The sequence below is a fragment of the Pelodiscus sinensis genome, chromosome 2, assembly GCF_052426305.1.
Source record: "Pelodiscus sinensis isolate ZL-2025 chromosome 2, ASM5242630v1, whole genome shotgun sequence".
Classification (NCBI taxonomy): Eukaryota; Metazoa; Chordata; order Testudines; family Trionychidae; genus Pelodiscus; species Pelodiscus sinensis.
In genome coordinates, this window is record NC_143053.1 from 40,074,754 (window position 1) to 40,090,958 (window position 16,205).

A 16,205-nucleotide genomic window follows, 5' to 3' on the forward strand; every position below is an offset into this window, starting at 1 on the left:
GGGAAGGGGAATGCATGTAGTTGACATGATTAACTGATAAAGCCTAGGCTTATCAGTTAATCATATAGATGACTACATGTTGATATCCCTAACCCTTCTTCTAGGGAACTCTGCACAATGCTTTCACAAGAGGAACCTGGGAGCTCAAATATATAACTCTGCTAGACGCTAAAAAGCATGGATTGAACAGACACACTTTTATCTTATTACAATAATCCATAACTCACTAACCCCCTCTTTTTGTCCTATGACTGTGGTGTTAACTGAATACTCTACCTTTAATCTACTCATCCCTTAGAATTAGGGATGTTAAAATGTGTTTATTTAGATAAACATGTAACCGCTGAAAAATTTCAGCCATTACATATTTACACGTGGAGGTCTCCTGCACACATTGGCTCCTGCCTCCCTCTCCCCACTCATATCTGAGGCAGTGGGGACGGGAAGGAAGGAGCAAAATTGCCTAGGCTCATCCATTAACCGTGTACACGGGATTCATGTTCACATGCCTACTTAGAATATGGGCTACCTATGTATGCTCTCTTGCATTTACCTGTGAAATTCTAAGCACTTTCCTGGACATGAAGAAATGCTGTGTGGCTTGGCTTGCCTTTCTTGCCAACAAACATTTAGCCAATAAAAGATATTACCTTGCCCACCTTGTGTCTCCAATATCCTTGGACAGACAGTTATAACTACACCGAAATATCAAAAACAGATATTTAAAAATCTGAAAAAAAAAATCTAAAAAATGTAATGGAATCCTGCAGTACAATGGAATTTTAAGTGATTCATAAGTGGGTGCTTATGAAACAGCTTTACTTACCCAAGGTTCTCCTTAGGGTGCCTATCATATCCACCAAGTCTCTCTCATTTAGAAATCGTTTTTAATTATAAAAGTGTGTTTCTTTATGAATCAGCAATTTCTCTCTATCTTTTCAACGTGACAAGCAAAATCTCAAGTCTCTCTCAAAATCTGTTACAGGCAGTCCCCGGGTTACGTACAAGATAGGGACTGTAGGTTTGTTCTTAAGTTGAATCTGTATGTAAGTCTGAACTGGTGTCCAGATTCAGCCGCTGCTGAAACTGATCGCCAGTTCTGACTTACATACAGAATCAACTTAAGAACCCCAGGCGTCCCCAAGTCAGCTGCTGCTGAAACTGATCAGCAGCTGATTCCAGGAAGCCCGGGGCAGAGCAACTCTGCCTCGGGCTTCCTGTAGTCAGCGCTGGTCAGTTTCAGCAGAAGCTGACTTGGGGACGCCTGGGGCAGAGCAGCTGAGGTGCTGCTGGGTTGCTCCAGTAGCGCCGCTCCTCGGTGCTACTGGACCAACCCAGCAGCACCCCATCTGCTCTGCCCCAGGCATCCTGATTCAGCCGCTGCTGAAACTGACCAGCAGCGGCTGAATCAGGACCTGGGGCAGAGCAGCTGGGGTGCTGCCGGATTGGTCCAGTAGTGCCCAGAGCGGCACTGCAGGACCAATCGGCAGCGCCCCAGCTGCTCTGCCCCAGGGTCCAAAACAAAAGCCTGGTCTGCTGGGGGGGGGGGGGCACACTAGCTGCGCCCCCCCCCAGCAGACCAGGGACATGGGGAGCAGAGCCGCAGCGGCAGCAGGGTGCCGTGCCTCTGAGGCTTTGCTCTGGCAAAGTCTCAGAGGCGCGGGACCCCGCCGCGGCTGCCGCTTCAGTCCCGGTGCCTGTGGTCTGCTGGGGACGGTCCCCAGCAGACCACAGGCACCGGGACTGAAGCCACAGCCACGGCGAGGTCCCGCGCCTCTGAGGCTTTGCTCTGGCAAAGCCTCAGAAGCGCGGGAACCCGCCCGGTGCCCCTGGTCTGCTGGAGACGGTCTCCAGCAGACCAGGGGCACCGGAGCAGCTTACGAACAGGGCTCTCGCGCCCCGGAGCTCGCATGTAGCAATCCGCCACCTCGACCTCCGGGGTGAGAAAGCCCCGTTCGTAAGTGCGGATCCGACGTAAGTGCGGATCCGACGTAAGTGCGGATCCGACGTAAGTGCGGATCCGACGTAAGTCGGGGACTGCCTGTACTTATTGCTGCAATTTACAGCACTTTGTATGGACTGCCTAATAAGCATTGAAAAACCTAAATCTGTTGAGTAAAGAGGAACAGACCTTTAACTTATGTAGATTTAAAGAGTTATTAAATACAAGAGAATTATACTAAGGATGTTAAGAGGTAGGCAATTCTCTAATTATGTAATCAGTAGAATTTTTATTGTCTATGTGATTAGTTGATAGGAGAAGAAGTGCTCAGTCCTGGCTCATGCAAGGTCCAGGAGCTACCTCTGCTGCAGCTTTGCAGTTTAAATGCAGTAAGAGCTGGATGGGCAGGCAGCCAACCAGGTTCCTACTGCATTTAATCTGCAGAGCTACAGCAGTGGTAGGTCACGGACCCAGTGTGAGCCAGGACTGAGCAAGCCTGGCTCAATCCCAGCTCATACCAGGTCTGAAGTTGAGCCAGGCTGCCTGCTGGGCCCCTCCCCCGTTTGGCCAGCCTGGGCTGCTGCAGACAGGAGCTGCTTTGCAGCAGCCTCCCCTCACTGCTACCTCTGATAGAGGCAGCAGCCCTGGGGGGAGGCAGGGAGAGGAGAAGGGGAGGAGGGCACAGGAGGCAGCACCATGGAAATGGTGCTGGGATAACCAGCTTCTGCTTCCCACCGCTTGCTGCCCCAGACACAGGCGGGTGGGGAAGGATTGAGAGAAGAGGGGAATGCGGTTACATCCCTACAATTATACCTCAAGACCTTACGGTTTCTAAGATTTCTCAAGATGAACCAATGCTGTTCCATCTCCAGGCAAAAAACTTCAATACATTTACATTAGATAAAGTGAGTCTTTGTCCAGGAAAACTTATGTCCAAATAAATCTGTTAGATTTTAAGGAGCCCCAGGAGTCATTGTTTTTGAAAAAACCAACACACACGTCTACCCTTCTGATACCTGTCACAAGGCATTTACCATTACTCAAAGCTTCCCAAGTAGGAAGGCAATTGACAAGACGAGGCAATCTCATTATAGCTATTCCTAACCGGAGAAAGCATGCAAATGTCACAACAGTTTCACCCTGCAGCTACTTGGGAAACCTAAAGCACTTGGGCTACTTGCCCTGGACATCAACAGCAGCCCTCACACACTAGCATCCAGCTTGCAGACTATGGCAAGTTTTCCCAACTCTAGTTATAAATAAAAAGACTAAAACAAGAACGGCTGCGGCAGTTTCACCTGAGTCCGAAACGAACTGTTCAAATTAAGGATTTGTGCTTCTTTACACCTCCCAAGTGCAACTGTGCCTTACCTGGCAAGTGGTGAAGCCAGTCACCCCCCCCCTCCTCCCGCACAACCCTCCTTCAGTGAGCCCCCAGCTCCCCTACTCACCCTGGCTACCCCTTTCTCCGCAAGTCTCTTCTTGTTTCGTTTCTTCTGCTCCTCACCCTTCAGCAGCAGCGCGGCCGCCGGGCCCGGGCCTGCCTTGTTGGGGCCGCCGCCGCCTGTCAGGCCCAAGACTGCCCCCTCATCGTCTTCTTCCCGGCCAGCCAGGCTCCGGGGCTGCTTCCTGCGGGAGCCCGCTGCGCAGGCCCAGAGCAGCCCCAGCAGCAGCAGCAGCCCCAGGGCGGCCGTAGCGAGCAGGACGAGCCAGGTCGGGAGGCCCTGCGGCTCCAGGCCCAGCTCCAGACCCAGCTCTGCGCGCAGCAGGCCCAGCCCGAGCGACAGCGCGTCCCGCACCCGGTCCGACACCTCCTCGGCCTGCTGGGCCAGCGCCTCCTGCCAACTCCGCGCAGCCATCGCCGCTCCCACCCCGCAGGGGCCGGAACCGAGCGCGGGGCGGGTGCTCAAGCCGAGCGCATCTCCCGCCGCCGCGCCTGAGGGTCGGAGTCGCTGAGAGCGGCCCGCTCAGCTCCGCGGCGCCTCGCTCTATCCCCGGCCCGCCCCCGGCTCGAGTGCAACGTCACCGCTCCGGCTCCGCTGAGCGGCGGCCGCGCAACGTCCCGCCGCACGCGGGGGCGCAGGGTGACGTAGGGGCGGGGAGGTGGCGCGTGCGTGCTCCTCTGGCCTGCCAGAAGGGAGCTGCGGGCGCTGTTGCCCTGCCCCCCCCCCCGGCTGCTTCCCTGCAGCTGTCAGTCTGCCTCGCTCTAGCGGGGCGGAGCGAGTCGCTAGCTCCACGTGGCACTGAGCGCCCGGGCTGTCCTCTGCCACGTGCCGCCAGGGGCAGCGAGCCCCGATCTGGGGGCGGGGGGAGAGTCACCAGGAGCCGCCCAGGGAGGCTAGGGCCAGGGCTGCTGCCCTACTGAAAAATCTGTCGGGGACTGCACAGAAATAAGCAGCAAAAAAACACCCCGTAAGTAGAAACAGAAAGACACTCTCCACATTTCCCTCGCCAGAGCCTAGGGGTGCCCGGGCTAGTAGATTTTACATCCCCCCCCTAGGCTCTGGGGTGGGGCCAGAATGATGGGTTCAGTGTGTGGGAGGGGGCTGCCAGGAAGCAGGTTTGAGGTGTGGGGACTGGGAGAGAGAAGGCAGGAGTGGGTTGGTGGTTGGATCTGGAAAGGTGAGAAGGGGCAGGAGCAGAGTGGGAATCCAGAGTCTCTAGGGGAGGTAGGGTGCAGGCTGGAGATTGAGGGTGTGTAGTGGGGTCTGGACAGGAGGCAGGGTGCAGCTGTGAAGTGGCAGTGCAAGGTTGAAGTGAGGTTGGGATGGGAGGAGGTGGAAATGGAGGTTTGGGAAGAGGGTGAAGGAGTGAAGTGGGGGTGAGGCATCTGGATGGGAAGGGGTGAAGGATTTGGGCAATGGGAGTGCACTTCCCTAGTGGCAAGGAAAAATCCTCCAGGCTGAACTTTACTGCCCTGCTTTTTCCCCAGCTGCGGGATGGGGCAAGGAAGAGTGGGAGTGGCAGTGCACAGAGCTATTTCCTCCCCCTTCCCTGTGGGTTGAATCTGGTCCCTGCTTGCCTGATTCCTGCCTGCAAGGCTCTGGGCTACTTCCCCCCCTCCCAGCAGGGAGTTGGCTCTGCAGTCCTGCAGCAGAAGAGGACACAGATCTGGGGCACCAGCATAGGTTCTCTGATGCTGTGGAGACCAGGAAGGGGGCCACCTGAGCCTTAGAGGCCGGATCCAGGCAAGCTGGGGGCTGGATCTGGCCCTGCTGAACCATAGATTTCCCACTCCTGCACTAAACCATTTTCTTTCCAAGGTCCTGGGAGCCCACAAGTTGCCACTGGAAGGGGCTAGCTCTGAGCTACACAATTTAGGGATACCCCAAGCCTATTGCTGGAGAGAGCAGCATCATGCCACAAGCTTTATTAACTGGCTGCTACCCCTGATTGTGAACACACACAATTACCATTGACTTTGACAACAGAGTTTAGTTTTAAATGTAAAAATGCCTTTTAGTTAAAACCTGACTGTTCTAAATATGTTTTACTGAAGTAATGTGAGCTATGTGTAGTCTGGCATTATCATCTCTTCTCCAGATAAGAACATTTGAGCTGAGTTGAATTTATCTATTATCAGTCTTCATTATGAAAGATTTTTGTGCCTGAATGGAGGACATGATGAGATTGCCAATATGGGGGGGTGGGGAGTGCTATCTTGTGTGTTATGCTGACAAGTGCCTAGAGACCAACATTGTGCATTGTGCTGCAAAGAATGTATGTATATTACGTGAATTAACCATACTTGTAATCTTTCAGTTTGCAGCTTGTCAAACTCTATTTGGATGACTCAGAGATAGCCATGTTAATCTGTAACTTTAAAACAAAACAAGTAGTTCTGTAGCACCTTAAAGACTAACAAATATATATCATGAACTTTCATGGGTAAAACCCACCTTCTCAGATGAAAATGGAGAAAAAAGGGGAAGAGGAGAGAGAAAAAAGTTCCCCTCCTTTCCCCTCCTCCCTTCTTTTTCTGTTATTTATTGTGAGGTTCCCCTTTTTTCTCCACTCTCATGTGAAGAAGTTGGTTTTGCTCACAAAAGCTCATGATACTATATATATATATATTTATATATTTGTTAGTCTTTAAGGTGCCACAGGACTACTCATTTTCCATCTGAATGAGGAAAAGAGATTTAAAAGAAAAAAAACTCTAGTAAATCTTCTGTGTAGTCTATTGATAACCTTAAAGACAGCAAGCCAAATTCTGCTCTCAGACATAAGTGAGCACACAGCTCAGGATAACTGCAATGGAAGTTTTGCATATAAAGCTTGCTTCTCCATTGTACAGGCATAAATAACTACACAAGTAGCAAGGCAAATTCACTATTATAACCACGTTCTCCATCCTAGCTGAATTTGGTGTATAGATGGGACCTTGGAAAACCTTGTTGTTATAAAATAAAACAGACAAATCAGGCTTTGATTAATTTTCATCTTGAATACTGGTCATGGGTCATCTGATTAAATATAGTACTAAAGACCAGATTTTCAATAGGACTCAGCACCCACAATCAGCAAAACTTTCAAACACAGTCATCGTGTCAGATGCTAACCTCTTTTGATAACCTTGCCCTTATTTTTGTGTTAAAACTGAGCTTTTAAAAATCTGACCCCAGTTGTGGGTGCTGGAAAATAAAAAAAAATGTTCAAATGATCATCCAACAATGGTGGAATTTGTGAATCATTAATTGGCTGGCAGGATACAAATATTTTAAATTCAAATAAAACAATGTAGTTACTTGAGCAAGGTATTTTCTTTCAATCTCAGGTTATCATTTAGGTAATAACGATTTATATACTTTTCCAAAAACAAACTACAGTATACTCCTTTTAAAAGTCACATCTGTGCTGGATTATTTGATTCTCATAAGTGGTTGATTCTTACAAGTAGAGTATTTTATTAGTATAGAAATGATTTTTGTCCCAGTGGTTTTGATCACTATGTGGTTGAATCTTACGTCAGTGATTCAGACAAATGGAGTGAACGTTATATAAGAGCTAGGTATTAGTCCTGTTATAATAAACTAGCACAGGGGTTCCCAGTCTTTGATACTGGGGACCAGTAAATCCATTCACGAGCTTTTGGAGAACTGGTAACATTTATTTGCATATTCATTAAACAAATGATGAATATGCAAATAAATTTTCTCATCCTTCCAAAGCCCGCAGTGCCAACTTTAGCAAACCTTTTGATATGGTCTCCCACAATATTCCTGCAAGCAAGTTAAGGGAATATGGATTGGATAAATGGACTATAAGATGGATAGAAAGCTGGCTAGACCAGGGTTTCCCAAACTTTATATACTTGGAACCTGTTTTTTTTTTCAGAACCTTTTTTTGCAGCCTAAAAATATAAACACATATTTTAAAAAAAATGAAAAATGAATAAATTTTCACTGTTTATTATTTATTCACAATAATAATAATAAGTATTTTATATCAAGATTTATATTATGTAAGTGCCTAAATTATTGTTATTGCCTTAATTACAATTTAACCAGTAGAATTTTAACAGTTGTAAAGTTTATTTATTTATAATTGAATGAGTTGAATACAAGTCATTTATTATGTGTGCAATTTATAGCTTTTAAATAACTAAAAGGAGAACTAATGGGAAGGATGATGTTGTTTTGCATCACATAGCAACTTTGTCAGGAGCAAAAGAAGAAAGTTTTATCCTCAAATCTGGTTCGACATTCAATCTATTTTTATATTTATTTTTGAAGAAAACCAAAGACGAGAAACTAGTTTCACACTTACATGTCGTGACGAAAGGCATTAAGAATTTGACTGCTTTCTCAGATAAATGTGAGTATTCATTTCTACAGCTCATCCAAAAATCAATCAGGGAGAGTTTATCAAAGTTCTCTTTTAAGGCAGAGTCACAGGAAAGTTCAATTAATGAATCCACTTTTCATGCATTCAATTGTAATATTTCTTCATTTTCGGTGTCAACAGTAAACGCGTTCTTAATCCACATTTTACTGCTGTCAATTGGAGGAAAATATTCATTTATACTTGATGTTAGTCCCAAGAGATGTTGTGGGGGGTCTGGGTGAGGAGGAGGAGACAGGGACCAACACCTGGGGATCCTGTAGCTGCACGCCAAGGCCCAGGAAGTGTGTGGGCTACTCCCCTGTCCACCCAAACAGTGAAGAGGTACCTGAAACGCTGGTCTGTTGCACGCCTGATGCCTTCCTGCACGGGGGGAAGGGGACTCCCGGACCGCGCCAGCAACAAATGCTCGGGCAGCCTGCACCTTGCCCCTCCGCTCCTCACGGCAGCGCGCGCTGACCGAACAGCTGGAGCCGGTGAGCTACGGACTTTATTCCCCTGCTGCCTTCCCGCATGGGGAGAGGGAAGGTAGAGGGGGAATACCGGACTGCGCCAGCCCCAACTGATCGGGCAGCGTGTGCCTTGCTCCTCTGCTCCCCATGGCAGCGCACACTGCCCGAGCAGGCGCAGTCCCGGACTCCCACCCTCTCCCCCACACGCAGGAAAGCAGCAGGGGAACAAAGTCCCCAGTGCACAATGGACCTTAGTTTTAGGTACTGCGCCGGCTGATGGGGCAGGGGGAAAGCAGCCTGCTCGCTTTCGGGACCTGACATGCAGCTGCAGAACTGCCCCCCGACCCTGCAGGAAGCCCGCACTGGCCCTACCTATCCGGTGGGTTGTTCTGCCCCCCCTCCTGTCTCAAATCCCGGCCGCTTTATGAGCCAGCGCCAGGCATTCTGCGTCGATGTGACCAGCCTTCTTCCTGGATCCTAGCACCCGCTGGATCTAGCCCCACTGCCCGGGAGCATGGTTAGCAGAGACTCCGTGGTGGCAGGCTCTCTGCCAAGAATTTTTCTGAGGACCGGTATATATATATATTTTTTTTTAAGGACTGGTACCGGGCCTCAGACCACACTTTGGGAAACGCTGAACTAGCATATGCAGGAAAACATTGCAAGAATCCAAGCCAAGGCTAGATTTCAAAATACAACTGATTGAACTTAAGGACAACCAAAACTATCTAAAAGTAGTACTGTGGCACCATCATGTGGTAGCATTACTGATAAGAGTACAGTTCTGGGAAATAGGTTTCTTTAGATCTCTAGGGGATAAAAACCATGTGTTTTAAAATCACCCTAGCCTTGTTAGCTAGATAACATTATTTGAAAAGTATCTTGGCTCAGTTCTCTTAGGGTTTGTCTAGACTACAGGGTTTTGTTGACAAAACTATACCTGCATCTACACTGCTGCTGAGTTCTGTCGACATAATGTCGACAGAACTCAGCAGTTTTGTCGACAGTTGTAAACCTCATTCTACGAGGAACAACGCCTTTTGTTGACAGAGTTCTGTCGACAGGAGACGTTATTGCATCTACACTGTCCTTTGCATCTACATTGTCATGTCAACAAAGTGGCTTGCTTTGTCGACAGAACCGGATGTAGTCTAGATGCTCTTTGTTGACAGAAGCTTTGTTGACAGTATCTGTCAACAAAACTTTTTTCGACAAAAGCTTGTAGTCTAGACGTATCCTTAAATTGGCAAAATAAATTAAGCAAAAATCAAAATAGAGGTTTTTAATCCCAAACACCCAGACTTCCATCATAATAACAAAAGGTGTGAATTAAAACTGAGTTTGTTATTTCAGTGCAAGTCTGTTGTCATTTACCCTTATAGGCTATGTCTAGACTAGAAGCCTCTTTTGAAAGAGAGCATCTAGACTGCAACCACTTCTTTCGAAAAAGCAAGCTCACAAGAGAGTGCATGGGTACATCAGCCAGTAGATTGATGAAGCCTTATCACAGCAACTCTGCAGTTGTTTCACAGACCGGGCTTCCATTTTCTCTCATCCGTATCTGCTATTCAGGCTGGATGATAGGAAAAGATGTGTACCTTAAAGGTAGCTCTTGCTCAGCTAGTAATATTGCCTCCTGTTATCTCTTCTTGTCTAAAACTGTGTCTATGCTGGTATAACTGTCTGTTATAGACACAGCATACATCAACAGAACAAGGAGTTCTGCCAATATAGGAACACTAGCTCTTCAAATGACATTAGACAGACAGACTGAAGCCTTCTTAGGCACAGCTATGTCTACATGATGGAAAGGAGCTGGGGAATGGGAGTTGTAAGCATAGCTGTATCACAAGAGGTCACATCTTTGACTGATATAGGTTTTTAATAAACATTTTAAGAGTGAACAATGCCTAAATGAGAGACCCAAGACCAGATTGTGCATCGCAAAGTGACTAATTTACACTTCATCACCAGTGTGATCTAGTCCTAAAACCAGTTTAACTGATCTATGAAATTTCACCTCAACGTGAGGGTGATCTCTCAGTTAGTGTAGGTGCACTTATACTGCTCCTTTTCCTTTCTGCAGGTCTAACATGGAAAAAGGAGGATGATGAGAGAACAAAAGTGAAAGTAAGGAGGTGCGCCCGAGTGTGCTGCTCTGGCAAAAGCCAGCCAGGGCACTGTTTAAAGAGTCAGCATGGAGCTATTTAAAGAACCATTAAGGAGCTATTTAAAGGAGGTCTTTCACACTGCTGCTGGTTTGCCAGCACCTGTGCCCCCACACAGACAGCCCACAGATTACCAGGTCTCAACTCCACCCTCCTTGCTCTCTCTCAGGGGACACCAGACTACGGGAGGATGTAAGGCTGTCCTATATTTCTCTCCTCTTATCTCCATGTTTCCCTTCCCCAACTGATGCCCACAACTGTTCTCCCTTCCTTTATCTCTCATCCCTATTTATTCCCTTTCTCTCACTGCAGCCTAAATCCCTCCCCACATATTCCTTTGCTCCCTAACTTTCCCTCTCCTCCCAGCAAGAGCTTGCATGTGTAATTTTTATTTTAAAAAATTGCTTTAGAGCTTTCTGAATATTCTGCTGTACTCAGATTACATTTCCCAAAAATACAAAACCCTTTTAGACAGGTGGATTGTAAGAACATGCTCTTTTATTTCAGATTTCCACTCACAATAGGGCTAGAATTCATGGTGCCTGGGTGATGATCAGGTTGAATAGACACAACAGTATTGCCACAGAGCAGTGCTTCTCCACCAGTTTATCATTGTGAGCCACATATGCAGCAATCTGGGTGTTATGTGGGCCACATCCACACTAGCCGTATGGCCCTGAGGATGTTACATGCACTACTGCTGTGTGCTGACTGGGCTGCAAAGAAGTCTTTCATCTGCAGATTGAGAGCCACTTCCCCAGAGCCTCGCTCTTGCTATGAGTAAAGTTGGCTTTCAGCCCTCTTTGGCTCTCTCTGTACATGCTCATTGTAACCCAGTGGCTTTCAACCTATGGTCTGCAGACCTTGTGGGAATTTTTGGTTATGTCTACTTTCATTAAATTCTTCATAACAGGTACGTCTAGACTACACCTCTCTGTTGACAGAGAGATGTAGATTAGGCACGTCGAAATTTCTAATGAAGCAGGGATTTAAATATCCCATGCTTCATTAGCATAAACATGGCCGCTGCTTTTTTCGAAACCCGCCCCCCCAGCAGTCTAGACGGGGATCTGTCGAAAAATAAACCCTTTTTCGACAGATCCTGTATTCCTTAAAAAATGAGGTTTACAGGATCCTATTCAAATTTTCTTAAATCTTGAGTGTTAAAATAAAATCTTAAAATTTCACAAAATCATCATGCTACAAAAAAAATCTCTGAATACAACAAAACCAAATAACATAGATTTGCAGAAATTAGAGATTAAAAAACACTTTGTCATACACCTTGCCTATGCAAAATTATCTTCCGCAGTACACTTTCTAGTATTTTGTCTAATCTAGTTTTAAACAACCCTAATGATAGGTCGTCCACCATCTGTGGCGATTATTCACGTCCTAATTCATTATACTGTCAGGACAGGTTTCCTGATGTTCAAGATAAAATTAAGACAGGGAAAATTTATCTCATCCCATCCCTTTTAGTTACATCTTTGTATACTGCTCTAGTAACTATTCTATAATCTTAGAGCTAGGGTGTACAACCCTTCCCTATGCCTGTGTTAACATACTCTGGTGAGTGGTCCCACTGATTTAAGAGGATTATTCATGTAAATAAATGCTCATTAATATTAATAACTGCCAATTGTTGTACAGCCTGTGTGTGAAATTGTATGCATTTAGTTGATTAAATCGCTTAATCAAAAATTTCATTTTCCAAAGATTGTAGGAATGTAGTGCTGATGAAAGGCATTATCTAGAAAGCCATGGTGCATGAATTGTTCTTTATCTACACAGCAGCAGATGCCAAGCTTTCCAAATAACTCAGTGCCCCGGATATATGGGGATGTCCCTCTCAGCATAACAGGGGCAATTCAATCTCTGTTGGCCCATACAGTTCTTGGCCTCTCAGCTGAGTGTACCTTTAAGTGCAAAGTGCAGTTTTGAGTTGAATGGTGGAGCTGGAACAGAGTCCCAATGAAACTCATCTCAAATAGGAGACACCAAATATCAATTGGAGGGGACAATTTTTCATCCTTCTGAAATTAGCTGATTTTAAAATGATAACCAACAGATGAGAGGCTCTGTATTTTATTAGCAGTTCCCAGAGGCATCCACTCCCATAGTAAGGGTTAACATACTATTTCTTTCTTTAAAGTATTCAAACTAGCTCAGTCAAAAGATTGTGTGGAGGAGGAACTTTGTGTAGGGGAAGAGCTGCACAGGATTATGCAGATGAGGAGGAAGGGAACCTCAGAAACAGTTCAGAGGAGGGGCTTACTAGGAGGAGGAAGAGAAAGATCCAGGAGTGATTGTATGAGGGGGAAGCCACAAACACAGCAAGGGGTCATGCAGAGAAAGATGAGTAACAGTGCAGGGAAAGATTATGAGGGAACATACAGAGCTGAAGGGGCCATGAGAGATCACGTGAGGAGAGGCCTTGAGAGACTGTATGGAGGAAGAAAGACCTTTTGTCATGATAGATCACTTGGAGGAAGAGCCGGAGGGAATTATGAGGGACTGCATGGCAGAAGGAGCAACAGGTACCATGAGGGACCATGCAGAAAAGGAGCCATTATGAGAGTAAGCATGGAAAAAGAAGAAAGAGCATCCACAAGGGATTGCCAAGAGGAAGAAGAGGAGAAGGGATAACTAGAGATCAAGAGAAGGAAGGATTACAAAGAAATGTACAGAGGAAGAGGGGCCACAGGAGTTTTTGCAGAGGTGGGGGAAAAAGGGTCCATGCTTAGGAAGAGGAAGGCATCATGAAGATGCCAAGAAAGAGGAGGGATTGGGAGAGACTCTGTGGAGGTAGAACAGAAGGGATGTGTCAATGAAGAGGAATGACTGTGCTGAGGGAAGGGATATGATCAGCTGCCGCCCCCCCCCCCCCCGTGAAGAGGTGCTCAAATGAACTGTTCTCTGAGTACATAAAGTGCTACAAAATGGGGAGTACTTGGAAAAACCACGTGAGCTGCTGTGTGTCTCAGACTGGGTACCTAGAACTAGTTGCCATCTTTTGAGAATTTTGGCTTCACTCTCTGTGCCTTTGTACCACATCCGTAAATAGGGTTGTTCTGAAGACAGCTGCATTACTATTTGTAAAGCACTAAGATGCTCTGATCAGAGCACTATAGAAAGATCCATCAGGAAATTATTAAGGCTATTTTCATAGAAGGTTTTGAATAATACATACTCAATTTTAAAGCCTGGGATCACACATTGTTTTATGAAGGTAATAAGAAATGCCAACGAGTTATCTATTCAGTGAGCACTATCCATTCTGAGGATTTCACCCCAGGGTTAAATCAGCTCCTGTGCGTGCAGAGGTCCTATGCATAGTCTAGGCATCTACATAATTCTTCAAAAGAGAGAATGACTGGAAATCAGATCCTTGGGAAAGGATCCGGGCAGGGGTGTTTCGTTTATGTGATTAGAAAGTTGGCAACCTTACAGATGGCACAAAGATTTAAAATAAACTGAAAAAAATAAAGTAAAACTCCGGTCATGTGAAGAAGTGGGCTGTGCCCACGAAAGCTCATGATACCATTTACGTGTTTTGTTAGTGATACCAGACCATTTGTTGAAAAAAATATGAAACTTCAGAGGCTGAAAAAATATCAGTAGCACACACTTAGCACTTACGACTTCCAAAAGTTGTACAAACATCAAGGACTTAATTAAACAAAATCACAGGAGCTAATTTCATACCTTAGTGACTAAAACCACACCTGTATTCAGCATAATGGATGGTCCAAATAGTAGAGGCAGACCCCACAGAGAATGGGTAGATGATATAGTAGATTGTTACAGAGCTAGTCTACAGAAACTAAGGGTATGTCTACACTACAAAGTTAATTCGAACTAACAGACGTTAGTTGGAATTAACTTTGATAGGCGCTACACTAGCGCTCCGCTAGTTCGAACTTAATTCGAACTAGCAGAGTGCTTAATTCAAACTAGGTAAACCTCATTTTACGAGGACTAACGCCTAGTTCGAATTAGCTAGTTCGAATTAAGGGCTGTGTAGCCACTTAATTCGAACTAGTGGGAGGCTAGCCCTCCCCAGCTTGCCCTGGTGGCCACTCTGGGCACCACCAGGGAAACTCGTCTGCCCCCCTCCCGGCCCCGGAGCCCTTAAAGGGGCACGGGCTGGCTACGATGCCCGTGCCAGGTGCAAGCCTGCTAGCACCCAGCCAGCAGACCCTGCACCTGGCATGGCTCGAGCCAGCCACCCGCTGCCACCCAGCCCTCCGCCTCTTCCCGGGACCAGGCTGGCGGCTCCCGGGAGCCTGCCCGGGTCCGCAAGAGGCGGGCGCCCGCCTGGTCTAGTGCGGAGATCGTGGACCTCATCCACGACCTCCGCACTAGACACAGGAAAGTGGCTGTCTAGGGCAGGAGAGCTGCCAGCCTTGCCACCCAGGAGCAGGTGTGCATGAAAATCAAGGTGGTCCACTGAGACCCCCGACCCTGAGCCCTGAGCTTACAATGGCCGTACTGGGTCAGACCAAAGGTCCATCTAGCCCAGTAGCCTGTCTGTCAATAGCAGCCAACACTAGGGACCCTGGAGGGGATGGACTGAAGACAATGACCAAGCCATTTGTCTTGTGCCATCCATTTCCAGCCTTCCACAAACAGAGGCCAGGAACACCATTTCTACCCCCTGGCTAATAGCACTCCATGGACCCAACCTCCATGACTTGATCTAACTTCTCTTTAAACTCTGTTCTAGTTCTAGCCTTCACAGCCTCCTGCAGCAAGGAGTTCCACAGGTTGACTATTTGCTTTGTGATTAACAACTTTCTGTTATTAGTTTGAAGCCTGCTACCCATTCATTTCATTTGGTGTCCTCTAGTCCTTCTATTATGGGAACTAATGAAGAGCTTTTCTTTATGCACCCTCTCCACACCACTCATGCTTTTATAGACCTCTATCATATCCCCCCTCAGTCTCCTCTTTTCTAAGCTGAGAAGTCCCAGTCTCTTTAGCCTCTCTTCATATGGGACCTGTTCCAAACCACTGATATTGTAGTTGCCCTCCCCTCTCTTCCCCTCTCTCACCTCCTTTTCCCAGTCTCCCTGAGTTTTCTTCAATAAAGAGAGTTTCTATTTTTGAACACATGTGTCCTTTATTTTGTACATCAGGAAGGGGGGCTAGGGAGGAGTAAGTGGAAGGAGATGAGGGAGGAATGGGGTACGAGCCCCCGATGGGGAGGACTGGGGTGGCTCTCCTGAAGCCCCTTGATTGACCCCCCCCGGATGGCAGCCTGCGGCAAGTGCAGCCGGGCTGATGGCCAAGTGCTGTGATGTGCCGAGTGTGGGCACTCAGGGCACTCCAAGCCAGGACTGCTTTGCAAGCGGGGAACCCCTGAGAACTGTCTGTCCGGGGTGGGGGTTGGGTCCCTTTAAGCACAGCCTGAGGCAGAAGCTCCACACTCTAAGTCCTAATCTGATGCCCTGCCGGCACTGCTTCTGGACATCCTTACCCTCAGTTCAGGGTCCACTCAGTGTGGACATGCTAGTTCGAATTAGCAAAATGCTAATTCGAACTAATTTTTTAGTCTAGATGCACTAGTTCGAATTAGCTTAGTTCGAATTAACTAATTCGAATTAAGTTAGTTCGAATTAGCACTGTAGTGTAGACATAGCCTAAGCTACTCCTCACTGGACTGGGAAAGATGGAAGGAAATAGTGAGGGAGGCATCGGACACCAATGTGCGTTGAGCCCTTGGTTGTTGATAATGATGATGAGCAGGTCTCGCTGAACTGCGATGAGCCCCACTGTCCGGCGATCTGTTCATGC

The 16,205-nt window shown here is 47.1% G+C and overlaps 1 protein-coding gene and 1 long non-coding RNA gene across 3 annotated transcripts in view; one reads left to right on the forward strand and one right to left on the reverse strand.

The window, feature by feature from the left end:
* MTDH (metadherin) overlaps positions 1 to 3,956 on the reverse strand; it is a 59,750-nt gene extending 55,794 nt beyond the window's left edge. The window contains exon 1 of one of the 2 annotated variants that reach the window (XM_075920336.2): positions 3,394 to 3,956. In XM_075920336.2, the coding sequence (XP_075776451.2) occupies positions 3,394 to 3,801 (408 nt within the window). In that variant the 5' untranslated portion in view covers positions 3,802 to 3,956. The remainder of the gene's footprint in view (positions 1 to 3,393) is intronic. The other variant, XM_075920335.2, reaches the window with a different exon arrangement.
* Positions 3,957 to 4,163: 207 nt separating this feature from the next.
* Positions 4,164 to 15,809, forward strand: LOC142826988 (uncharacterized). The gene is made up of 3 exons (XR_012901305.2): positions 4,164 to 4,354; positions 7,678 to 7,759; positions 10,325 to 15,809. It is a non-coding gene; the product is annotated as an uncharacterized LOC142826988 (long non-coding RNA).
* Positions 15,810 to 16,205: the final 396 nt, after the last annotated feature.